This window comes from Bemisia tabaci, chromosome 1, assembly GCF_918797505.1.
Source record: "Bemisia tabaci chromosome 1, PGI_BMITA_v3".
Lineage (NCBI taxonomy): Eukaryota > Metazoa > Arthropoda > Insecta > Hemiptera > Aleyrodidae > Bemisia > Bemisia tabaci.
In genome coordinates, this window is record NC_092793.1 from 52,386,701 (window position 1) to 52,412,555 (window position 25,855).

General features: G+C 42.2%; 1 protein-coding gene across 2 annotated transcripts in view; it reads right to left on the minus strand.

Annotated features, from left to right (window-relative positions):
* Positions 1–25: 25 nt before the first annotated feature.
* Positions 26–25,855, minus strand: part of Traf4 (TNF receptor associated factor 4) — a 37,776-nt gene continuing 11,946 nt past the window's right edge. The window contains exons 1-6 of one of the 2 annotated variants that reach the window (XM_019055331.2): positions 9,963–11,436; positions 6,669–6,767; positions 4,292–4,771; positions 3,183–3,327; positions 2,524–2,789; positions 26–1,641 (exon numbers count right to left, since the gene is read on the minus strand). In XM_019055331.2, coding sequence (XP_018910876.1) covers positions 1,444–1,641; positions 2,524–2,789; positions 3,183–3,327; positions 4,292–4,771; positions 6,669–6,767; positions 9,963–10,037 — 1,263 coding nt within the window. In that variant the 5' untranslated portion in view covers positions 10,038–11,436 and the 3' untranslated portion in view covers positions 26–1,443. Of the gene's footprint in view, positions 1,642–2,523; positions 2,790–3,182; positions 3,328–4,291; positions 4,772–6,668; positions 6,768–9,962; positions 11,437–25,855 lie in introns of those variants that run through there. The other variant, XM_019055330.2, reaches the window with a different exon arrangement.

The window sequence follows — 25,855 nt, forward strand, 5'->3', positions numbered from 1 at the left end:
TAGATTAAAAACTGAAAGACCTGAATAAATTTTTATCACATTTATTAATTTGAACAATTCAAAAGGAATATTTACAAACTTGAACTTAGCCAAACAACTATTTAAAAGAGTGATCACTAACCCTGACAATCAATAGAGCAATTCTTCTCATGAAAAGTAAACAAATACTTGTCAGAAATGGAGTGATATAATTGCATCGGAGAAATTATTGTGAAAGGGAGTAATTTTATATTCATTTACAATTGATTAATCAAAAATTAACAGATTCTTTGGTTTGTAGAGGGGAGGTCATTTCAAGGAGAGAGGACTGGGGAGAGATTGGTCAGTTCTTACCTCTCAACCCTACACTCAAAAGATGGTTTATTTCAATAGGTACATGTATCTCCAGATACATTTTTAACGGAGAATGATAATAACTGGGATCTAGTGTTACCCCTTGTATGAAGTTTCTCTATTAATTTTTCCACAAGTTCTGCCAATGTATTCATAAGAGGTTGACACAAAATATTACAATGGTTTGTTTAATATTTGATCTAAAAACAAATGAACGTGGTTTCTGCTCATACAGAGGTATACATGGTACCCATTAAGTTTGGAGACACAGTTTTAAATTTTTTAGAATTCTTTGTGGGAAACTAGAGAATCAAGAAGAGGTAATCATGAATAGCTGAAAATAGAAGAAAAGTGACAAACGGTTTTACAATCAAGATTCTTCAGTTCTGTTAGAATTTAATTGTCTTTAAACTGCTCTCTTCAGGTATATGTTTCAGTCGTGGAAATGCCTATACTTTCTGGACTCCGTAAGGGTCTCAGAAAAACAAAAACTGCAGAGAAAGGGGCCTTACAATAACTTTACAAACATCTTATTCTAAAATCGGTATGATAACATAACTAGGTAATGAAAGACATGATTGTACAAAAGATTCAACGCCTTAAATATCAGGACCTTCAGCTAAATTTTTGCTAATTTAATGCCTGGCTAGAATAAATTATAAAATAAATTCATTGCATCTAATGTTTTCAGATTATAAATCTTATTGACAGAGCAATTAAAATGACCCGAGTTTTGAAAAAAAAATTCAGAGTTCGTATGGGCCTTTGAATCATGAATTGATATTTATTGGCGCCGAATTTTTGTGGAGAAGATAATAATCTAATGTTTGAAAAATTTCGGTATCAAGGCTCCAAATCTTATTTGAACATTTTATCATAGGCATACTATATCAAAAGTTCTTTTTACTTATCCTTATTTCATTAAGTAATTCTGGAATTGAAGTAAGATAAAATGTTTCCCTGTTTAAATAAGGGTTATTCGAGGATAACAAATTGATTGGAGCCGTTCATTATGCTTTTTCAGCAGAAACACACATAAAAATTCACATTGGTAGGAGAGCATGACAAAATGTCTGAGATCAGAATATACAGCAGAAGAAAATGAAGATTCTAAACAGCAACAATTTTACTTGGATCAACTTTGATACGAACGTACATCGTGTCATCTTTGATGTATTGTCGTTTTTTGAGAGTTTCGTGGGAAACGAATCTTGGGAAACCAAATCCTAAGGAGTCAGGTTCCTTACTTGGCCTTTGGAAATTTTCCCATGTTGGATCCGGCACAAAGCTTTCAACTATGTTGCATGCCTGAAACAAATAGAAAAGTCTGGTCAGCTTCTGTTGCTTTAATCTTTTAATTTTTGCAAATTTATCGCTAAAACACTGAACAACACCTCAAGTGAATAAACTTCTCCTTTTTTCAGTAGATAAAGTAGGATTAAAATTATGTATAGAGATTAGAAGCCGACAGTCACATATGTAATTGTAAGGGCATATCAGCAAAATATTCAGTACTGCAATGCTTTTGCACATTCTCATTTCACCTGCAATGTTTCGTTCAATAATTATTTTTAAACCTACATGCATGTCGCAAAAATAGAACTCAGTAAAAGAAACCATACAAAAGAATATTTTTAAAGGAAGTGAAAAAGGCAAATAAAATGTTGATCAAATTATGAGGAACATCAACTTTGCAGCTTTAGCTCATCTAAATTTATTTGTGAGTTTTGGTGATTAAATTCAGACAATTTAATTTATATATAGATCAAGCCGCTACCGTAGCACTCTAGAGCGCTCTGCAACTACCAATTGCCATTGGAATTGATCTTCCCATAGATTATCCAGCAAATGATACCTTCTGATCTCCTCCTCCATTCCTTGCACCAACCTCACCAAATTTACTTCTCATTTAATTTACTTCAAATGTCCTCTCCTCATTTTGATTTTACTTTCTGAATTAGAATCAAAACTATTCAAAATTAATTTTTTAGTCTGGTAATTTTCATCCAATTTCTAGGTCATTTTCCTCCATCCAATTTCCATTACAAAATCTTGAATTCCTATCACAAACTCTTGTCATCTCTGTATTCTTGAAACTTTGCGAATTTGGTGGATGAAAGAGTCCAATAACCGAATACTTATGCATACAGTAAAAAAGTTCACTTTTAATTCATGTTCTATTAAACTTACTTTTTCTGATTGATCAAACAGTGTGAATGCAACGGAGTGAGCAAATGGCCACCTTAAAAGGGCGTCGTAGTCCCCAGGGAGGATTTTGATGTAGATGGAAACATGACTGTTTTCTCCAGTTCCATTTCCATTCAGGAATAATGATGCCTGCAATTTGTAGCCGAATTGACTTGTGTAAAATGGTGGGCTTATTAATTCCATGCCATCCTTACTACGAGCTTCTGCTAATTTGGCAGTAAAATCAGTTACTTTCCAAATTAAAGTTCCTGTAATAACAGAGAAAAAATAAAATTAAATTTTTGAATTTGAGCAGGCAAATCAAATAAATTATTATTATAAAAAGTGGTATGTACGCCTTGATCAAATCTGCTCCTGAAACTTAAGAAATTAAGAAAAAATAACCAAACTCCATGGAGCTCTTGGAATTCTCTCGTCACATTAAAAAGAGCCTTGAGTAATTCTTAATTGTAGTTTTCTGTGCTCGCTATAACAAAAATCTGAGGATATCAATAAATGAGTTAGAGGGTAAAGCTGGATGCTCCTTTCATCCACAAGCTTTTTTCCCTTTTTCTTTTACAAATATTGTATTACAGTGAGTTAAATCTCAATTTTAACAATGACTGTTAAACATGTTTATGAAAATAATTCAAGACACACACCTGAGTAATTGATAGACATTTTGATGAGAGCATTTTTGAGGGAAGTAATTTGGTTCTGCTGCCTGGACACAACTGTGCACATCAAGACCAGGTGTTGTTGACTGCTTTCCTCCAGATGCCTCTCCAAACTAGCACCTCTCAGTCCCTGAAAGAGAGGAAAACATAATTGTAAAATCGGAACTAATAAAAGGCAGGAAGGTGATGAAAATTCAGATCACAAATTATGAAAAAAACGCCCGACAGACATTCTTGCCTCTTTTGAAAGACAACAAATTTGAGCTCAGAGAAAGCTAAGTTTTATGTAGGTAGCTGAAAGATATTCTGAAATTTGCTTGCCCAATCTCTCTTCTTCTTCTGACTCTTTTCTTGCTTAGAAGAGACATCCTCTGGCAACATTGTATGAGCTCACCGCCCCACTTTAAGAGAAGGAACGTTGCTGTACGGTGGATTTACCCTGGGCACGCTGCGGCTAGGAGGGGGGGAGGGGGTAACTCAACTTTTTGAGCGATTTCGGAATTAGACCTTAGTCGGTGGATTAATTCGAGGAATGGCTGCAAAATAGAAAATCAAGAGTCGTGAAGCATATAGCCGGTAAGTTTCATGAGCTCTGAGTGAGAACTCATGAAAGATGTCTACTTGAAATCCTCTGAGGTAGACGTGTTGCCGCATAATAAAAGTGAGTCAGCCTGACGTCAGGCCATGTTTCATAAAACTACCCTGAATCAGTCTGACTCGGGGTAGTTAATGAAACATGTCTACTTGAAATCCTCTGAGATAGACGTGTTGCCGCATTACTCGACGACGTAAGTCGGCAATCACATAACTCGTTTGCGGTGTCTGAAAATCTCCGCCTCTATGTTATTTTTTAAAGGAGAAAAAATTGACATCACTCCTTGAAGTTTTTGCAGAATTTACTTCGCACAGTGAAGAAAAATCACGGCAGTTTTGAAGAATTTCCGTTGATTAGTTTTCAGTTTAAAAAATAAAGTATGACAGGAAGTCTGCGACGTCGCAAACCGAGTTATGTGATTGCCGACTTACATCGTCGTACTGCGTTTTAGTGTGTAGGTTTTGTCTAAAGAAGGGGAAAGGCGGGGTAGAAGCCTTACCTTAAATCTGCAGCCGGCTTCCTTGAAGGGGCAGGCGTTGAGCATGGAGCCGCAGTGATCCTTGAGGTGGGACTCGAGCTCCTCCCGAGGGAGGCTGGTGAGCTCGCACCTGTTGGGGCAGGGCACGGGGGCGCGGGAGCACTTGGCCTGGTGGGTAGGCAGCGTGTCGGCCACGTACTGGAGGAGACAGTAGCGGCAAGAGACGAGCCGCTTGGTGCACTCGTTGGTCTTGTGCTTGGCCAGCTGCCGCCGCTGGAGCTTGTGCCCGCACTTGTTCTCGCAGTAGATGGGCTCCAGTGGACAGCACCCGGAGTGGCTCTCCATGTCCGAGCCGGAGAGGTCCTGCCCGCAGAACTCGCACCGCGTCCGCCGCAGCGGGCACGTGTACTTGAGGTGGTCCTCCATCAGCACCCGCGGGATCTGCGCCCCGCAGAGGTTCGTGCACGGCGTTGCGTCATGCTTGCATGTTTGCAGGTGTCCCTGAAAAAATAACAACCAACGCGTTAACATACTTTCAAATTTCAGCCACATTTCAACTTGAAATCTTTTAAAAAAAACCCTCGAAGGCACTGTTGTCAAGGCCCCTAAATGATGAATAATCGAGGTTGTACTTGCGATAAATTGGACGTGTTTCTGTCAAACGGACCTAAGCGCCATAGGGTGAGGACGGTAGAGGGAGGGCTTGGATTGGCGGCGGAACCGGGCGTCGGGATCATTCCGTCCTAGGCTCTCAATGCTTTTCCATGGCGCTTAGTTCCGTTTGACAGAACGCGCTATCCGGCATTCTAAATTCCTCAAAAGGAACTCAAATTGGCGCCTAGAAATACGTTCAATTATTTCTCATCAAAAGTTTTGACGGTTTAGGTTTACAGAGGGGAGCGTTCATAAACTACGTAACGCTCCATGGAGGGGAGAGAGGGGGTATGAGCCAGCGTTACGCTGCGTCATAGAAGGGAGCGAGGCCAGTGGCAGCGTTACGTAACCCCATAACATAACCCTCTTTATTGGTAAAAAATCCTAAATGCATCATCCTAATACCTTTGAAGTTATTTGTCACATAATTATTAAAACCACGTCAAATTTTATCCAGTAATGTAGTCAACAGTTTGCCCCAATTTTCGGGATCTTAACGGGGAGGGTCTGACAAGCGTTGGCCAATTATTAAGGGGAAATTCAGATTTGCGTCACAGAGCGTTAAAAAGAGGGAGGGGGGTCGGAAAAGTGCGTTACGAAATTTATGAACGCTCCCAAATATGAAACCGGGGACCATCATGAGTCAATTAGCAAAAATTAGGCTGGTTTCATAATTTCAATAGAAGAGGAGGGGAAGAGGGTGTGGAGAGCATGTTTATCTATGTTTAAAACCAATGGTGTTGGCATACGAGCTCAAAAAACATACTGATGGTGCAGCACCATCGGAAGTCAGTAGAAATCTTCGGTGACTTTAACGCAGGGTACGGAAAACTAGCGAACTGGCGGGGCCAAAAACTAAGAATGATATCACATAAGCCTCGCGCAGAATTTTGTCAAATTCAGATCCGAGTCGCCTCCTACGTGCAGGCTATGGGAACTGTTAGCAATTGAAGGAAGTATTGGATATTTTATCGTGAATGTTAAAGAAAAGCAAATGAGGGCTTTCAAATTGAATCCTAGCTCTGCTCTGTTCGCCTCTTGCTGAATATCAAATCGTAATGATACTCCCTTCTTTCGGGTAAGATAGAAGATTCGAAAGAGGTTAAGAGGAATGAAAGAGGACGTACGGTGTGTACGCGAGTTCAAATGGAGGCGGAGGCAATCAGACCTCTCGCATGTTTTCCACTGGGCGGTTAGGCAACTATTCGACCACTTTGGTCGGGAAATTGCATAAGCAAAAGTTGAAGGCGCTTTTGAGCGATTCCAAATTGCAGCCTCTACAAGTCGGATAAAATGGTCAATTTTAATCGTTTCCACGATGTTGAACATTTGAATCTGCTGCCAGTAATTACTGACAATGGGAGTGCAACAATAATAGCTGAGCTTTTTTACTCTCATTTTTGTCAAACACCTAATAAAGTGATTACTTTTTTTCCGGAAATCCTCAGTGCGTAATACAAAGCTAGGTGTTTCCTATTCAGCCGTTCCTTTAGTTTATCAATTACCTAATTAATATTATTTGATGCTGGAAAAGTTGATTGAGGTATCCTTTCGCCTTATTACAAAATTACCTCAAGGAAAGCTGTCAGTTTGTGTGGAAAGAAAGATCTGGAAATTAAAATGATGAGATACAACGTGAGTTAAGAGAGATCTCATGCTGCCAAAATGCATATAGCATGACCGCACATAGTTAGTTTCTCTTTTTACTCATTTAAAATGTAAAGGGAATAGAATTGTAACACACCTTCAGTCTTCGTAGTTGGTCACTCCATTTGCATCCCTCTTTATGATGTATGCAAAAGACAATTGAGCTCATGATATCATTTTCTGTAGCTTCTGGGATCTAAAACAAAACAAAAAAAACACTTTCATTAGTTTATGGCGGTAATTTTAAGAAGTTATTGCACTCAACATGCACTGAGTCATTATACTTTCCTACAAACAGAAAATTCAGATTAGTGAAAGTTTGCTCAGAAAAAAAAAAAAAAAAAAAAAAAAAAAAAAAAAAAAAAACTTAATAATTTGTCAGGCAAGAGATCAGCGGAAAAAAGCTTCCAAACTTTCGAAAAATATTTCCTCTCTTTTTCGTGACAAATCATGTATCTTTTGGGGATAATCTTGCAATCTTTCTGTGATCAAACCATAACGATGACTTATGAAATAATTAAAAACGCGACATTAGCAACAAAAGCGAGACTGATTGTCGTTCTTTGACGTATTCAGACATTTTACCATAAGCTGAAAGAGAGTTTAAGTGGATACGTAGCAGCTGTATTATTTGATGTTACGAAACTTCCTTAGAAGTATTCACAACCCCGAATGTCCGGTTAATGATGTACCTAAATTACTAGTTCGACAAACGGCTGAACGCTAAGTAATTAGTTAATATTAGTAAATGATCCACGTCCGTTATCCTATGAGACTTAAGTTACCTCTTTAGTTCTCCGACGAGAAACGTAGCTTTTAATGCTCCCGATGGCGTCGCCCTCGGGGGCGCACTCAGGGGCGGATCCAGCAATTTGGCAACAATGGATTCTCTCCATTTAAACTTATGTTAAATAATCGATTCTTGGAGGGGCCAGATGCCCCTCCGAGAATCGATTATTTAACATAGGTTTAAATGGATAAGAACAGTGTTGCCAATTTGCTGGATCCGCCAATGGGCGCAGTCAGTTAGAAATTCCGTCCGTGTGTGCATAGCTATCATTGCGTTGATTTTTTAATTTCATCAGTTTGAATGAGACTGACACGGATATGCTCGCAGTCTTTCACGTCGCTCAACTCGTACCAAACAAACGGATTGCGACCGGGCGTCATGGAAATCACGGCAGAGTTCCCTACTTCCAACACGCGGTATCCGCGAGTGCAAGCGTGAATCCTCCGTCGGAACGGATTTCCGACGAGGAATGTGTGTTACGAGGGGGTGGACCGGAATTTGCGGAATTTTAATTGGTGTGAACTTCTCACAGTTAAAAATCTTGCATCGGAAGATGGGCCACAGAGTCGCGGGAGGCCTCGCCACATTTTTTTGCTGTGCGTGTGAATGAGTGATAAGGCTCGCTGCTCGGCGAGGGGGAGGTGGAAGGGACCGGGGGCTTGCAGCGAACAGGAATTAACAAACCATGAATTAATTACTGGCAGAGTGGTGCGCGTTAGCTCTGCGAATACAACTCTTTATTTCCAATTGTGTGGTGCGCCGTTTCGGTGTTGCCGTAGATCCAGACGTGGTCTCCAAATCCCCCAGGGATCAAGTGCAATGATTGCTACCGGATCAACTCAATCGAATCATATTTTCAGAAAATTAAACGAGGGATTCATTCGTGAAATTCAAGGCGGAAAAAGGTTTTTTTGTGGTGGGGGGGGGGGTTGAAGGGGGCATACTGGGCTCTCAAACTTAAAAATTGATCGAGATATGCGCAGTGTGAAATTTTCCGAGAGTTGGAAGCCCCTAATTTTCAAAAAAAAAAAACTGCAAATTAAACTAGATTTGAGAGGTCTCTCACTGCTGACAAGCTCTCAAAAAAAGCACCAAAATTTCTTGATAGGGACAGAGATAGCCTGAAACAGAGCATCTTGTTTTCTCGGACTGTCGAAATTCTTATTCCCCAACATGATAAAAATACGGCTCATTTTCTTGAATTTGAATTTTGAGGAGAGGAAGAGGAAGAAAAAGTAAAGGGCATGGTTTTTCCGGTCTCCATTATTCAATAACTAATTTTTTATTTTATTGAACAGTCTTCTAGTTCCACACCATTGCAGAGGAGAGGTATCCTGGCGTTTTACAACAACATACTATCATGAATTAGCGAGAAGGGAGCTGTGACATTTGGCAACCGTGAACTTCCTCCCAGAGGTAATGCTGGTGTGAGTTCGTTCATTTTCCGCAACGGCCTAATGCGCGATATAATATCCGTTTTTGCGCGATTACAATCAGCAGCGTGAGTCCAAATTCCTCCTCCGCCCCCATCGCAGCAACGGCGCTTCGAAACGTATACGTCCACAACGATAGATAGCACTGTTCGCGGGGAAAGTATCGCAGTTCGAGGCGCGATCCATCGCTCCGGTTCAAACTCAAGGTCAAAGCTGTGAGCTCGCAATTTTTCTACCAGCTCGATTTGCATAAGAGTGAACACGTGTGCCATTTCACGCGTAAGATGGGGAGGTGGGTTGGAATTCCGAACACCCTCCCCTTACAATACCGGGAATCACGGACCGTGCCCCTTGCAATCGGTCAATTGCACTAGCACTTAATAAAATAGCGTTTTGGTGATTAAAAGTAGTGGAGCAGCAAACAATATTAAGATCTGTCAAACGCTTGGTCCCTGCGCCTAATTTTAATGGACGTACGCTGGAAAAAAAGAACACATTGGATCTACAGTCCAGACTCTTAAAAACATCGATAAGAAAAAATACTCTTGATTCAATCGGATTTTTGCTTAAATCAAGAAACAAGCTTCTTAATTTGAGCGGATTTCCTTTTGATTTAAGCTTAAATGGACGGGGTTAAACAGAAAGGAACCAAGCCACATCGGGATCGAACCGAGAAAAAGAGGTTTAAAGTTTGACTCCTGCATAAGACTCAATGTAAAAGATAAACTTCAAGTTCAATTTCTGCAAAATTTGCTCCAACAAAAACTTTGAATTTTTGGCGATAGATGGTAGAGCAGTGGTTGAGTTCAAAACCTTTCATAACTCAATTTTTTCCAGAATGTGGGTTGGTTCCTTTCTGCTTAACTCAGTCCAAATCTGATTGAATCAAGAGTATTTTTTCTTGTCAATGTTTTCTAGAGTTTGGACTCTAGATCCAATGTTTTTTTTTTTTTTTTTTTCCAGTGAATACAGCTTTGTCTATGGATTTCTATAATCAGCCGTCAGGGCCTGAGTCGGGGAAGACGAGGGACTCCGGGACCCGGACACGACTGTACGAGAGCAAGCGCGGCGCGTCCCACGGCGGGGACGGACGGGGACGCGGCCCGGCGCACTCGTGAGAACTGGGCGATGCAGGAGCCGATAAATCCGAAAGTAAAGTAACGGTTACCTTGCCGTTTGCAGTTTTGCTCATCCTAATTGAGTTGTTAGCGGTGATGCTCTTTATTCGCGACATGAGCTCCATCTGTAATATATCCTCCGCCGACCAAGCCAAAGCCGCAGCGCCACCCGGCCCGCTGCCAAACGCCGTCCACTTTTCCAGCTAATCCAGCTCGATCGCCCGAAACTTTCACGCCGCTCACGCACCGACTACGAGGATTCCCGCGTACCGACGACTCATCGCCTTCGCCGGGAAACACTCCAACTCAGTGCTCGGATCACCGATTTCAAGTATCGCACTCGCACTTAAATCGCCGCACTGATTGTAAACGGAGCCGACACAAAAGAGGGTGGTTTAGCAGTGAAGACAAACTTTTAAAAGCTCAGCTCGGTTGCGATTTCCAGGTGTTTCAAACTGATTTTCCACTCGTATAAAACCGATGTCAAAGTGTACAAATTGGAAACGAAAATAAATTCTCTATAGCCGCACTTGAATTTAAATTCCAGCACAAAGAGAGTGGTCTAGAGAAAAAGACTTTAACGCACGGTTATATGAGATTTGCAATCAAACTTAAGGGAACGCACACTTAATCTCAGTTAATTGTATGTACTGAAATTAGCGTATATTTTATTGGAAGACTTTGATCAACTCTCACGACAGGTTGATGTACTTTACACTAACTATTGACTAGATAAACACAAAAAAGCGTTATAAAAGCACTAAACGCGTAATATTTTTTTTTTTTTTGGATCGTGACTTGAAACTGAGGTACGAAGACGTATACAATCGATTGCTTTTCGATTAGCAAAATCACTATATGAAACCGGGAACCAACACTGTTATCCTTAGGATGCTCCTTCAAAACTTTCGAGTCAGTTTCAGTTTAAAAGCTCGACACTCGAATTCGTGCAAGTATTACAAGCACTCCGAAAGAAAGGCAAAAAGCGGAACCGCACCCAGACTTTATCTCGGACCGTAGTGTTTGACAATTCAAACGTAGTCAAATGACAGCTGCATGGAAAATTTTCACTTATTTATCAGTTATTGCGCGATAATTTTATCGATTAGTAAACTTTACAGCCGCGATAAGGGCGCACACCGACCTCAAAACATCTTGCAGCAAGCGACAACGAAAAAATTGTAGCTCAACAATTTTGTGAAACTTGGCCTCGAAAATTTTGCCTGAAATGCCACCAAATTTTCAGCCAGTTGCGAAGCTGGCTTGAAGAGACTAGAAACGACGTAGAATAAACTTCACTAGAGGTCTGCGGGACGTTAGACGGAAGACGGCGCCGAAAACTCGCACTTGGATACACTTGAGAGTGGAGCAGCACTCGAGGGATGAGACCGAGGATGAAAGAGCAGACCCTGGGGGACGTCGACGCAACACTGACGCGACCCACGAGAGGAAAGGCGAAGGGGCGAGCACAGCCGCGCGGATCGACAGCTGTTTACAGACTGACACTCAACAACAGAGCCGTCTGCAGCGACCTCCTCCGAGCAGCAGCTCACCAGTGTCGCACCCGCGGTTGTAAAATTTCTACCCGACATGCAATTTCTACCCAACAATATATGACAAGCGTATATACACGGAAAAAATGGATTGCTGATTTTACAATTAGATTGTTAAAAAAATGTGTCTGGCACGTTTCGATGTAGATTTTACAATTAAAAAATGTTAATTTAACAACCCTCGTAGCTAAATTAGCTTTCCACTATTGTAAAATGTACTTTTGAAACATGTCGGACATATTTTTTAAACAATTTAATTTTAAATCAGCAATCCATTTTTTTTCCGTGTAGACTTAAAAATCAATATTGGCAGGGACATACTTTCGAAAGGATCGGTCATATCGGTCCCTTCAAAGACTTGAAAATCTCTGTGAAACAATGTTGGTTAAGGTCTCACTAGGTTTGTTGAAATTTAGCCCCTTTACCCTTCTTAAGAAAATTTGACCCCCCCCCCCCCCCCCACATTCTCTCATTTCAGGTTGGAACCTGGGAGCACCCGGGAAGCACCGCGGAAGGGAACGACCCAGGTTTAGCTGGGACACCATGGAAGAAAATTGTGTGGTGCCTAGTATGGGCCTAGTATGCTTCTGGTAAATCCGACCCTGGGGATGAAGAGGAGAAGGGCAATTTTCCCCTGGAACATCTTCCTGCGCCCATGGCTTCCTACGAGGTAATGCTTTTGGTGAGATGGTTTCAGGAAATTCTAAAATGCCCTGAGCTCAAGAGCGGGTCCGGGTTTAATACGGTTTCGTATAATATTCTGAGTGAGAAAATGATAGTTGGTAGCCCTTTCTTCGTTCGAATAGCGTGATCAATTTTCATTTAACTTTTCTGGATGAGATCATTCCAGATTTTTCTTTCAGTAAATGTCTTTCCGCCTACTTAAAATTTCACCGGGATGAAATCATGCCAAAGTAGCTTTTCGCTCAAACTATGTGCAGGTAAGCTTAGTATCTTATGTGGCAATAAACTTGTAAGTCTTATGGTCAATACACTTATAAATGATGTTTTGGGGTTTTGTTCGATACAACATAGCGTTCACTCTCATAAACATGAAATCGCACAACTCTGGGCCGACAAGATTGTGCCCGGCTGGTTGCCAGCGTGTGACGCTCGGCTACACACACACACACTCACACACCCACATCGAGACTCATACGGACACAGTTTTTAAGAATATGCAATCAAATAATATGCACGACCACCATCGCAAGTTCCGGTGTTATCAGTCCTGGAATCGAGGAGCACGCGTCCACCGTCCAACATCCACCTTCCATCAACTTAATAATCATTAACAGGATATATGGTCTGTGGGCCTGACCCCCTCCCCTCCTCTCCCACCGCCCCCCGGCGAGGAGTCCTGGCCTCCCGTATGTCTCTTAGAATTCAAGCACGAAAGTACGCGAAGTTTAGGTTCCGATTGGGTAGGGACGATTTGTATTGTTGCTTTGTTTAACTTTAATATGCCTTTTGAGACACGTGTAAAAGGCTCTGCATATCTACCGGCCAGTAGCGCGTGACTGAAGAAATGTCTAAAAAAGAACATGGTACGAAGTCTATCCACATCTGCGGTTCAAAAATAGACACCGAACGATTTCAGAAGAACGAAAGGGTGGAAAATGGGTTGCAGATGCAGAGCTCACCACCCGGAAAATGAGTATGCCTGGTTGTGGCCAAATGTTCAGTTGAGTTACGTCACCCTTATTTTTTCTTATTTTTGTCTCTTGTGGACAAAAAAGAAGAAGAAAAAAACAGGCTATGGGCACGAGCATTCAGGGACATTGCGATTACGAGTTTTTATTTACCAGCCAAAAGTGAGCGATAAACGAGAGCTTGAAACAGCTTTTGCCCCATGTTAAGTGACCTAAAAGTCGACATTCCTCCTTCCACTTTTTCCCGCGTTAACGCAACCTCATCGAAAATGGACTTGAGCTTTACACGGCCGGATTACAGCGCGCACTTAAATTCAGGACAGCAGCATGCATGTTTAAGCGATCTGTGGGTCACAGCCTTATTCGTCTTCGCGGCTCAATGTCACTGCATGAGCGGTCGCGGGCCCGACCACTCGCATTCCATTGTGTACAGGTGGACACCGCAGCCGAAAATTATTCCGATCAGCGTCTGGCCGTATTGTGGCCGGTCCAGCTGCCGGCTGGCGCCCTAACACTTCTCGGGGGCCACCCCCTCCCCATCCTCCTCCCCAGCCTCGGGCCTTTTGATTGCGGGGTAGGACACTTCAGCATCTGCCGGCTGGTCGCTTTCATCCGCGCACATGCCGTTCGGGGATCGGGGCTGGTTTGAGGGCAGCGTTGCGATGAATTTCTATCAGAAACTAGAAGCAAATCAGGATAAGGGCTGATCTAGGGGCGGATCTGGGTAGCTTCAACAGCGCTGCCAAAGAGCATAGGCAATAAGAAAATCTTCTGATCGTGTTTTGTCGAACAATTCATTACCATAAACTGAAGTAAAACTATCAAACTCGAAGTAGTATCACTTCGGCGTCATTTTAGGTACCTGCCCTTCCAAACAAAAAACCTCGACAAAATGTTTAAGAGAAACAATTTACGGTCTCGAAACATTATGAAAGAGTTTTTCTGGCGAGAGACTTCGGGGCAACGTTTGTCGTTCTGTGCAAGAAACCGAAGGTGTCACTTACCGCCTTGGGTAACGTCATTAAACGCATTTTTCAAAGCACAATATCTCGATTAATATTAGACGTAGAGTTGCTGTTTGGATGAATCTTATTATTTTTGGCCGATCCACAAGAATCATACGTCAAAACACAATTCTATGATCAGCGCAACTGAACCATTACAGCTGCACGATTTGAGGTACACTGGGATTTTCCCCCAAAAATCATCCGTATTTTTACTCACATTTTCACTAAAATGAGTAGCATGTCCATAAATTGACATCACTGCGCATGATAAGAGGTAGAGGTGCAGCAGGGCTCATCTCTCTCACTTTATCGTTTTTAGAAACACGCGCAGGTGAGAAAAAGACACCCATAGGATCTCGGCGACCGATCATTCATCCTTTTTCACCTATCGTCTGGAGCGGGGGAGGGCAGAGGGCGGAGCTCTGGTAAGAACCCGCGTTGCGAAGCCTTTTGTTTGCCGAGGAAAAACGTTTTTTTGATGATTGTCAGGGAAGATAATATCGTTATACTCGAAAAATAGATCACTTCTCGAGTGCAAAGCGAAGAACCGTGATAATTAGGCTCTCGCCGCCCTTCTGCGGTTTTGACAGAGGTGGGCGGATGCGGAAATAATCCCTTCCGGAGTTCCCTCCACCCAGATTTCAGGAGTCTAGATCTGCGTTGAATCTGGTGGTTCTTTGTTTACGTAAGAAGAGTTGTCTCATCGTGATCAAGAATGAATGAGTCGATTCTCAAGAGGATTCAAAGGATTGAACGAGGAACCATCTTACATTAGAGTCGCGAGGTATCTTACATTAACGTTAATTGCTCATGGATTTGATCGCAGATATGTGAGTCGCAAGGTGATAACTGATAAGTAAAATTTTCAAAAAGAATTCCGGACTTTTCAGTGTTTTTACGAATGGTGCTTAAGTGATTATTCACTTTATGATTTTTTAGAGATCTTTACTCGGCTAGATCAATGGACTGGATAATGCGGAAAAAAACGAAGGGAAACAGGCATGACTTACTGGGTGGGTCTTTGTTTCTGATGAATGAATCACGGATGGATGGAGGATGGAGCCACGAGACAAAAGCATTTCTAGAATTGTTCATAAAAATATTTTGCTCGGATATAGTCGGGCTTGCTCGATCCGCGACTCGTGTAGGTCCACCAAGCAAAGATGTGCGACATTAAAGAGGCCAATTACAGCCGCCTACCCGCCTGCGCCCGCAAATTCACTACCGGACACATCGCCCAACGGCCACCGTGGTTGTCTCACTTTCAACCGTTTCCGAAGGGGCCAACCATTGAACGATTTTCGTCAGCTGTTTCAGAATTTTCTTGACATCCAACACTTTCAACACAGAGGCAAATACAAAAGACTGTCAAAACGCTACGTTTCCTTGTGTAGTTTACACCGAGGCAACGTTCTTTGAAAAATACGATTGTATTGACTTATTGATTGTAGCGACGTAGTAAAGGTTTCTTTGGTAAAGAACTTCGAAAGCCTGCCCACGGCTTGGAGCGCCTTCAAATCCTGGCGATACCTTCCGCCTTGTCACGCAGTTAGTTTAGTTGCCTATCCCAACCAAACCCAATTAAGGGTACTGATTTCACTACACGCACCTGCGATTGTGCTGGCTAGTAACTCCTGGCGTGTGAGGAGCAACCAAAGCATCTTTTATCCATCAATAATTGATCCTTCCAAGGAAGGTGGAGGAGAACATGGTGTGCACCAACGTGTTGGGTGACGGCACCTATTTCTTCCGGAAGATAATACCTAGGTATGAAACTTTGATACATACATATTACATATAGGTCGCTTTATAGCACTCCCTGGCGCTCCACGACACCTAACCTCCACTGCCCTCTGTCGAACCACAACCCTTGGGGCATCGAGCACCCACCCGAAAAACTTTGATACTTGAAACAGTAATAAATTACCAAAATTTTCATTCCATTACGCGGAATGTTGGAATTTTTTTGAGGAATTTTTCATTTCCGTCAGCCGCGGCAACCGTGGCGCCGCCTGGCGCTCATTCCGCGAACCGGTGCGCGGCGTTGTGACACGCGGCGGCGCGGCGCAGGAGTAGCCGAAGAAAATGCGAGTAATTCAAACGACAAATATCTCATAAGTTACAGTTAGTTTACATAGAGCGACACCGATGCGAAGCATATTCCATTCCTCGTCCTCTCTCCAGAGTGCTTAGCCCCGCACATATTCAACTCATCTCCGGGATTATTGTTCCCCGGTTGCCAGCCTCCATCGCTCACTGCCAGATGGCTCCAGCCTCGAAACGCAATGCAGATCGCGTGCGTTTTTCCTCTGCACTATTCGCCGAGGAATTCGCATTTCTGCCGTGATAGCGAAGAGAGCAGTAAGTGCATTTCTGTATGAGCCATGAGGAGCACATGCTTTTATGGGTCCCGAGGTTTATCCCAGCATGCACTTACTGCTCTCTTCGCTGTCACGGCAGATTTGCCCGAGATTTTGAGGGATGCGAGGAATTGCTTCCAACGCGCAACGGTTCGTCAAGGTCTTTGATCCGTTTTTTATTCTAGAGTTTCCTCTCCTCGCTAACCTCCACAGCGTAGGTCACGACCGGTCTTTAGGAGGGGAGGGGGGGATCTATGAGAGAGAAACGCTCGAACGTCTAAAAGTTTTTTTTTTTTTCAGAATAAAATGTACCACAGTTTTTCGAAGACTGAATTTGTTTGCAATTAAAACCATTGAAGAAGAAAAAAAAAACCGCCAAATGAGGGGCTTGGAAGACAAGGCGCAAAAGTTCAGGTTTGAAAAAATTGAGATATTCATGAACTAAACTATAACTAGTTTGAAAGTATATTTTGTGAAAAATTCACAACAAAAATTCATCTTTAAGGCATCAAAAAGTAAGTTTTAGATTCCAGCGGCCTAAGGCTCCGTGAAACTTTTAGAATTTGAAACACGTACCTCTTGAAATAGCAAAAGCTGCACTTGTGCGTCTTGTCCTCCAAGTCTCTCAAATATACTTCCCTCAAATGGTGTGGGAGGACATTTCAGAATTTTTGGAGAATAGAACTACCTCCGTTTCTTACTTATTTGCATTGAATTGAATTGGAAATTCGAATAGACTTGAGTTTTACTTGAAATGGAAGGTTCAAATTTCGGTTTTAATTAATTTAATATGTCACTTATCCAAAGTAGGGAGTAATTTTTGCAATTTTGGGAAAAAAATCTACAAACGGAAATACACACGGTTTTTTTTTCTTTTGGCGATAAATTTCTGTCAAGTTCCCGATGTCTGTCGATGCACTTTGGCATCCTCCACGGTGAAGATTTTTAATCGATCATTTTAGGCCGATGACAGTGATCTTAATCAGAATGAGCTCAGAATGGTTTCCATTGATCATTTTTAAGTGAACAAATTGCGAGTGGCTCATTTCCACCCGTAATGAACAGAATGATACGCATTGTTTGCTCGACTTGCAATCAATTTAAAATTAGCCTTGCCTCAGATGTGCGATATCGTATCAGCCTCAGTGCGGAAGTGCAGAGGGGGACCAAGTCGATAAGCAGACGAGGCTGTCTCTTGGGACTCGCAGGAAGGGCTCTACCATCACATCACTTTGCGAGCCGTTCAGTTAAGAAATAGAGAAGGATAAAGGGAAAAAAGTCACAAATATAGGATCTCTGTCCCTGTTTATTTTTAGCACAGAGCAACGATCTTGCACGAGAGGGGGAAGTACGAGGCCGCGACATTGATGCCATTGATGCTCGTCATTCTTCTGTGGGTACCTATTTACTTCTCAGTTCCAAAATTTTGAAAATAATCGATACCTTGTTCCAACAGGGTGTAAATCCTGACTTCTGACAATATTATTTAAGGCATAGAAAAAAATCAAATCTATCAGTTTAGTTTATTTCTGTAATGACTTATTCGCAGGTCATTACCTACCATGCCATCATAAATTTTCTCAAAAAGACAAAAATTGAAAAAAAATTATTCGCAGAATTTTTTCTGAGCATGTTCCTGGAAAGAAACTACCATGGTAGTTTTTTACGCCAACATGCGAGGACCCGGTTTAGGAAGGACGCGACGAATCTCCTGCCAGCAACCAGTGAAATCTTTTATACAGAAAATTTTTTCCAAGGAGTCAATTTTCAATTTTTGATTTTGTTCCCACACAGAAATGACTGCTTCCTGTGAGCACGACTACATTGAAACTGACGAGAAACTCGCAGAAAGTAACCATTGACAAAAGGATGTGCAAAATATAGGACATTTGGTGACACATGTTGAGCATCGGTTAATTGATGAATAGCAAGGCAAGAGGGTGGAGACCGTCGAAAATCAAACGAATCTGCCTTTAAAACCCTCTCATCGGCAAGAAAATAAAGACACGAGAAGACAGCTGATTACCATTTTTTTGGTCCCCAGCAGGGTGGGCGGAGGTCTCAAAATTTCAACCCCAACATCTGGTGTAAAACGATCCGTTTCCATTGTTTGCTACTTATTACTTTTGGTCATGTCTTTTTTCATTGTCTCGGACACTATTGGAGAGCTGAGAGCCGAGAGCTGTACGTGATTTTAGCCCAGTTTTCCATGTTTTACGCCTCTTTTCGGAAACAAAGACGAGTGTTTTTCCCCCTTAGGAAGAATATCTAATAAAGACCGCCTATCACTTTGAGTGTCATGGTATATCCTTCTCGAACTGGTTTTTTCCCTTTTCTCCTCTTTTCTTTGTTTCCTCTTTTTTGTTACGAGAGACTGACAAACTGCTGACGGGTGTCTCGCACAAACCTGTTTTATAAAAATAGCAGAATCGAGTCATCACATTATCATTGTAATTAGCTTATTTGTGAGCGCCGGCATACACTTGACCGTGTTTGAAGTGACTCCCCCATCCTGTCGAGTTTTTTACATTATTGTTTCGAATAAATTGCCTCGAATCACGTCTATAATGTGAGACTGTCAATGAGTTCCGAGAATGTTATCGAAATCGGCTTCCACTTCCTGTGAAACACAACGCAGTTTCATAGTGTGAGTCATGAAAAACTTTGATTCTGCGCAGCGGAGATCACTTCATCTGTGTTGATGATGGTTTGAAAAATAATTGCTGAACATGATTATAGTAAAGAGGAGCAGGCATCCATTCTTTTTAGGTAGGTGTACCTTAATCGAAACCATCAATGAAGGTCGTATTACCAGAAGCGTAAAAAATCCTAATTCTGCGTTCTCGCAGATGTTGTGATAGTTCCTCATATGAATGTTTCGAAGCCGCCAAATATTCGCAATAAAGCATTGGGATTCGTATTAAGATTGTAAAATTCGAAAATTTTCCTCTCTGGAAATGACGTAGTACCCGCTAGGTATTTGACCATCCACCCGATTAAAAGAGATTTCCAAATTTTTTTCAAATCGATTTGAACATTCATTTTTACAAACTTTAACTGGATGAAATTTGGCAACTTTCGAATGTATATACTTAGTTTTTTCTTAGCACGACAGTATTCCGCAGTGCTCATCTTTTAAAAAAATAATGCTTGGATCTAAAAAACTTGTTTTTTTAAAGAGAACACACACTGGCGAATTGTTGTAAAAAATAAAAGGCAGTTACATTTTCACTGTGAAAAACGATTTCCTCGCGTGGAACATCAATTTCTAATTTAGAGATTCATTTTTCTTGGAGGAAAAATTGTAGACTTGGACCCTGACGAAGAATTGACGGGGGGTTACAGAGAAAACCCCGAGGGGACGGAGAGGGATGGTGCGGGCACGTGGAAGCAAATCAAGGACACGGCAAGGCACGTGCGATCTACAAAAGAATTTACTAATAACAAAAGTATTAATTACGGATATTATAAAGGTTTTACTGTGTCTTTGAGTTCGCTTTCGAGGGTGTGTTAGTGTGAGTAGAAAGGATGAGGATCTTAGCTCGGCTGAGCATGAATGAGACGACCGAGACGGGAGGGCCTCGCGATCCAAAGCCCCCCCCCCCCCTTTCTTTATTGGGCTCCACCATTGTCGCCAGAGGTACTTTGAAATTGAAACAAAATACCATAGGTACCCGCATAAAAAGCTCTTTGGAGTATCAAAGGTGCTTTTGAAAATTGACACTAATTTCAAGTTAATAACACTAATAGAGACGCGTTCGATAGTTTATCGTTTTGTAAGTCTCCATGGTTCAATTTAGGGAGGTCAAAATGAAAAATCGAGTTTTGTCCATCAAAATAGAGAAATCTCTTTTGCGAACAACATACCTATCGCCAACAGATTTATCGAATTCATGTCTTATGATACTCTGTTGATAACTAATGTCGATAGTAAAACAGATAAGCCTCTTTGCGTTGATGGGCACCACTTGACAGTCGCATCGATGTCCCATTTTGATCGCGGGAACAGAAATTTTAACTATCGCTCCCGAGAAAACGAATTTAAAAAAAAATCACACCTGTAACGAAAAATTTAGATGCCTGGGGATGTTCAACCAAAAAATTCAGTAAGAAATATTTTGAAGGTGTGAAATGGCTCTGTTATATTAATCATTATCGATGTTATTCTTTTTCCCAAATTAGCAATAACCGCGACAAACGGATCTTCAAGTAACTTGTCCTTTCATTATAGAAACAGGTTTTATTTAATTTTTATTTATTATTACTTCTTTAAAATCAGGAAACGTGGCAATTAGTTTCAGCACTTCTAAATTTAGAATTAGATGCACTTCATTTGCCAGAACGAAAAATGCAACTTCAAAATTTCTTCGAGGAAAGGATCATTTTCTATACCTGGGTGCGACATATCTAGAAAACAAAACAGAAGCTCGAAGTTCCTCTGAACTTCGCCGTTGCATGGGCGCCCTTGAGTAAGGTGATCTGCTAATCTGGCAAAGAGGTGAGAAGGCTACTTGTATCATATCCCACATATATTGTGGTATGCGAGCATGGGGAAGTGGAGCACCTTTTCCTTTCCTGTGGAGCATATGTTCGTTATAGTGGTCCGGGGGGGGGGGGGGGTGATAGGGGGGTTAGGGTCGCGCTGCGCGCTTAACACCCGCAACAGCTGCCTCTGGCCGGGTCTCCTGGATAACCGGACCGACATCACCCCTATGAGTTGACTGAACTTTTAACTTTCGGAAGTTGTCATCCCGTAACTCCCGTAATGCGTTACTATTCAGTTTTTAGAAATGACTAATATGTATCTTTCTCCTCAGACAGAGACTGAAATTATGGTTTAATTACATCCGTCAAAAATTCTGAAATAGCTAGTAAATCAAGGCCCCAACTGGAAAAAAAGAAAAAAAGGATCTGACGTGTTTCATTCTTACAATATCATCTACAGTTTTAACAAACCACAAGAAGTATAATTGTCATCTATCTGTAAGTTATAGTAAAATATACTTACAGCAACATACAAACGTACCTGTGCATTTTTTTCTAAGCAAAGCATAAAAAACGAAATGAAAAATAGGCAAGAATAGTTAAATGAAATCGATACTTTTCCTAAATTGTAGCCATTTTTTACAGATTTCTGCTTATCGGTAGAAACATATTTTGAAAGATACGGTGCAAAAAACTTGGGTGTTGTGTGGATTTTCAATAAATTTATTCCTAGATCGAAAATACCTAGAAAGGATTCAAGAGTACCAAAGATTCAGCAGTCGACCAGCAGGCGCCATATGCATCGGCGAGTTGCTGCCGAGAGGTGGCATCGTTTCCCCGCGCCTTTCATATTTCAGAGCTGTACTTTTTTAATTACTCTGTTTAAAAATGCCCGGCGATGGGCGCCAATTAAGACCCATGCGGGAAACGCCGCCGCCGCGCCGCGACGGACGCGACGCCGCCAATGCGTGCGGCGCGTGCATGCCAAGGATGCGTGACAAGCCACGCTGCCAATCCGACGTCTTACCTAAATTGTGTACCTTTTAGTTGACAGGGTGTCTACCAGTTATAAAAAACCAAAATCGGGGATTTTTGGGGACCGTTAGACACCCTGATTGAGTAGCCATTCCTGCGATGAAAATTTGGGCTTTCACACCCTCTAAACTCAGGTGCTTGTTCTCCTCTAGCCGAAGTCACGTAGAAGCAACATTACTTACACAGATAAGCACATAAACATTGATTTTTGATTTAGAATGAAATCTCATACCTATTTAGAATGTACATTATTTGGACTGCACTTTGCAATGAGGAACCACAATTTTTGGCTCAGTTCAGGAACAACGTATGGCTCCGTTTAGGAACAACGTAACGTAGTTTCCCTATTCGCATACATGTTTGTGCGGATGGGCCAGAAATTGTAGTTCCCAATCGCAAAATGTAGTCCACTTAAGCTACACCATCCCCGAATCTGAGTCTCCTTAAAATAAGCTATACAGATTTTTCGCACAATATTGCAACCGTAATAATGAGTATTCTTGCACCGAAAATTGAAGTATGTACCGACATTGCCAAATTTTACAGGAAACCAACCGTTATCACCGTTCAGTAAAAAATCGGATGATCATCCTGGCATTCCCGGCGTATTGGCAACGGCGAGCATGCGCATCCACGCCTCTTGCACCCATACGGCATAGTTTGAGGCTTTAATCACTGCGATCGTTGACGAACTTGTTCCAGCCAGTGAGCAATTAACACACCAAAAATGGGTTACCCCCGTCCTCTCTCCGTATTAATTCGCCCTTTCTCTTAATATTCTCCCCGCATGAAAGCTCGGACGTCGCCGTGAGCAAGTAGTTCATGAGCGCATCGACGTATCGAGAGATAACGCTTATCTCACTCTAGCACATCTAAAGTGATATATCAACAAAGTCGACTTGAAAGAAGACAGGGTCGCTTTTACCTTTTGAACACTGAAAAAAAACTCCGGCCGTGGAAAGCCGTGCGCACGGGCTATATAGACGCGTTCTGGGCTCAGAGGCCGAAAGTTCTGGGCGTAGCACCCGGAGCACTCAGAGCTACGGCTCCAGCACCCGAAACTTCCGGCCTCTGAGCCCGGGACAGACGATATGCCCAAGTAGCCCGTAACATCTTTTTTTCTTTTTCTTTTAGGCCCTAACAAATGTATTATCCTCAAAAGGTGGTTAGAATCAATTAAAATATTTTTCTTTCCATGGTTCGTTGTAAAATGCTCAATTTTCTAGGCTTTGATGCTCCGTTTCTGCCGTAGGCGTCTGAAATTATGCGAATTTCGAGGCGAAAAAACCAGGTACAAAATATCCCCTATCATCAAACTTTGCCATTTCGACATGAGGCTAAGTTAAGTAAAATATTCCAGTAACTTGGAGGTGTAGCCACTGTGCGTTAAAATCCAGAAAATTGGAAACCTCAATACAGAGGGGAAAAAAGCCCATTCGAACACAATTCTCCCTCAAAGAGATACGCTGTTTGGTGCAACACTAGTTACGATCATTCAGGAGGGTAACTGCAGACGCGTTCGGGACATCTTTTCAGCGGAACTTCATCTTTTCACCCATTTCTCGGAACTGTTGAGATTTTCCTGAATTTTTCCAGGAACTTTCGAAGTTCCCACAACGTTCCGGATCTTTTGCATTTCCGGAAATTTCTCGGAACTTTTGAGAAAATCTAAAAGAAATCCTGGAACTTTTGACGGTCACGGAGTGGGAGAAGTTGGAACGAACAATTTCCAAATCCCGGGACTTAGAACGGACACGGAATGGGAGCATTGCATCTTATATATACGACTCGTTCGTCTGTTTGGTAAAACATCCCATGAAAATTTCTGGAAAAATTTGGAGACAAAATTGTTCCGAAGTCCCTTTAATCAGCGATCGGAGTCAGAGCATATATCATGTGCAACCCTCAAGTCGACCGTTTTATCACATTTCACCCAAACATCCTCCAGGAGCGAGAACCACCCAGCAGATGCGATTTAACACCACAAAATCCGATAATGGACCAGGAGGGGCACCAGACAAACGCTCTCTGCAAACAGCAACAGACCCCGTCTGGTAGGTATCCATACCCGCGGCACCGCCCATTCTCAAAACATGATAATTCGGCCAGACCCGTTAAAAATTTACGGCCAGAACAGGATAAAAGTGCCATTCACAGACACAATCGAACGGACGCGGGCCGGCTGGAATGTACACATGCCGATCCGAGAGGAGGCCCCGAAAACTGGTCACAATGAAAAATTCGTTCCCGAGTCGAGAGGTTGTGGAAATTGAGAAATGAATCTATCGGACCAACTTTCCTCCCACTCTTTTCGGCAAGGCCACGCTCTTCTCTCTCTCTCTTTTAGTAATATCGAAAGCGGGGTTCGAAAAAAGAGGCGAATGGAGAAGCGCAGACCACGCGCGGCCCTTTTACTCTCTTTCTCCAAATCGCTGACAGAGAGAGAGGCCGTAGAAAACGCGGGCCGTTTGGCCCTTTCATCTCTCTCATTACATAGAAGAACATGCAGAATCGCCGCTCGGGTTATCTCCGTTTCTCTCCTGCCCTATGTTAACGCATGCGGTAGAAAAGGACCATGACCTTTTTTTTGGCCCTCGTTTTCGACGGGAGGAAGGGAGACACGCGGGTGCATGCGCCGAATTCGGTCTCCCGCGGGGTCGTCAATGGCTGACTATAAAAACATTGGTCCTTTATGCTGGCCACATCTGTATCGGCTAATGTGTTTGATATGGCTTAATGTTTTCAGGACGGAGGAAGCCGGGCCACCCAGGTGGATTTCTAATAGCCGAGCCGTTCACGGAACAGCCCTCGCCCGCGGCTGGGGGTTGAAACGACGATAATTCCTCCGATCGATTGATTCCTTCGCCAAACCCTCGGCTGGGATCTCCTGCTCCTGTCACGGGATAATTTGGATCGTCTCTAGTGTAATTATCTGGTTAGTTCAGACACCAGAGATGGCTCGCGGAGAGAGATCTGCCCGCCTACGATTATGTGGTAAAATATTGCTTTGACAGGCAAACAACTCAACTCGAGAATCGGCGAATACCGAACGTTGGGATTTCAGGCACGGAATTCCATGCCTGGAGCGACTGTTTTGACTTTGATTCCATTTATGACTCTTATGCTCAGCTTCACATGTGCCTGATTACATTTCATGGCTTTTCAGCCTTGATTATGTGAGAGAAACAGCTTTGCTACGGTCACACTTTCGTTGCTCAACGATTAAGCGTATCCGGACATGTTGCCCAACACAATGGATCTTTGATCATTGGTGTTGAGATTAGAGGCATAATATTTGAAGGTAAGTGATAATGTAATATTTATTGATTTCGTGAAGATAAAAGGTCAGTGTTTCACTAGGATACGAGAAAGGCAGGTGCAAAAAACTTGACTGCGGGAGAATTTCGACTTGTATTGAATTTAAATTTGCTTTTTTTATTTGTAGAAAAGAAAAAAAGTGGAGCAAAGAAGATAAAATAGAAGCACCACAGCCTCAAAGCTAGCCACGGGTTTTCTGCGAGTCGGTGGCCATCGCCGGGAATGTGAAATCTATTATTGTTGTATTAAAAAATGTAAAAATTCATGAGTAAAGCATACGGGATAATGGAGTCTAATTATTATGCTTGGAATTCAAAACGTTTAATTTTTTTTATTCTTAAGTGCACGACACCAGCTAGCGTACTCGCATGCGCGTGCAGTGAAAAAGTGACATTAGTTGGGTTTGGTTCGGAAATGCAACTAAACCAGCTCTCTGGCAATGCAGAGAGTATCACCAGGGTTTGAAGGCGCTCCAAGCCTAATTCATTTTTCTAAGTTCTTTGCCAATGAAACCTTTATAATCTTTGTGTGAC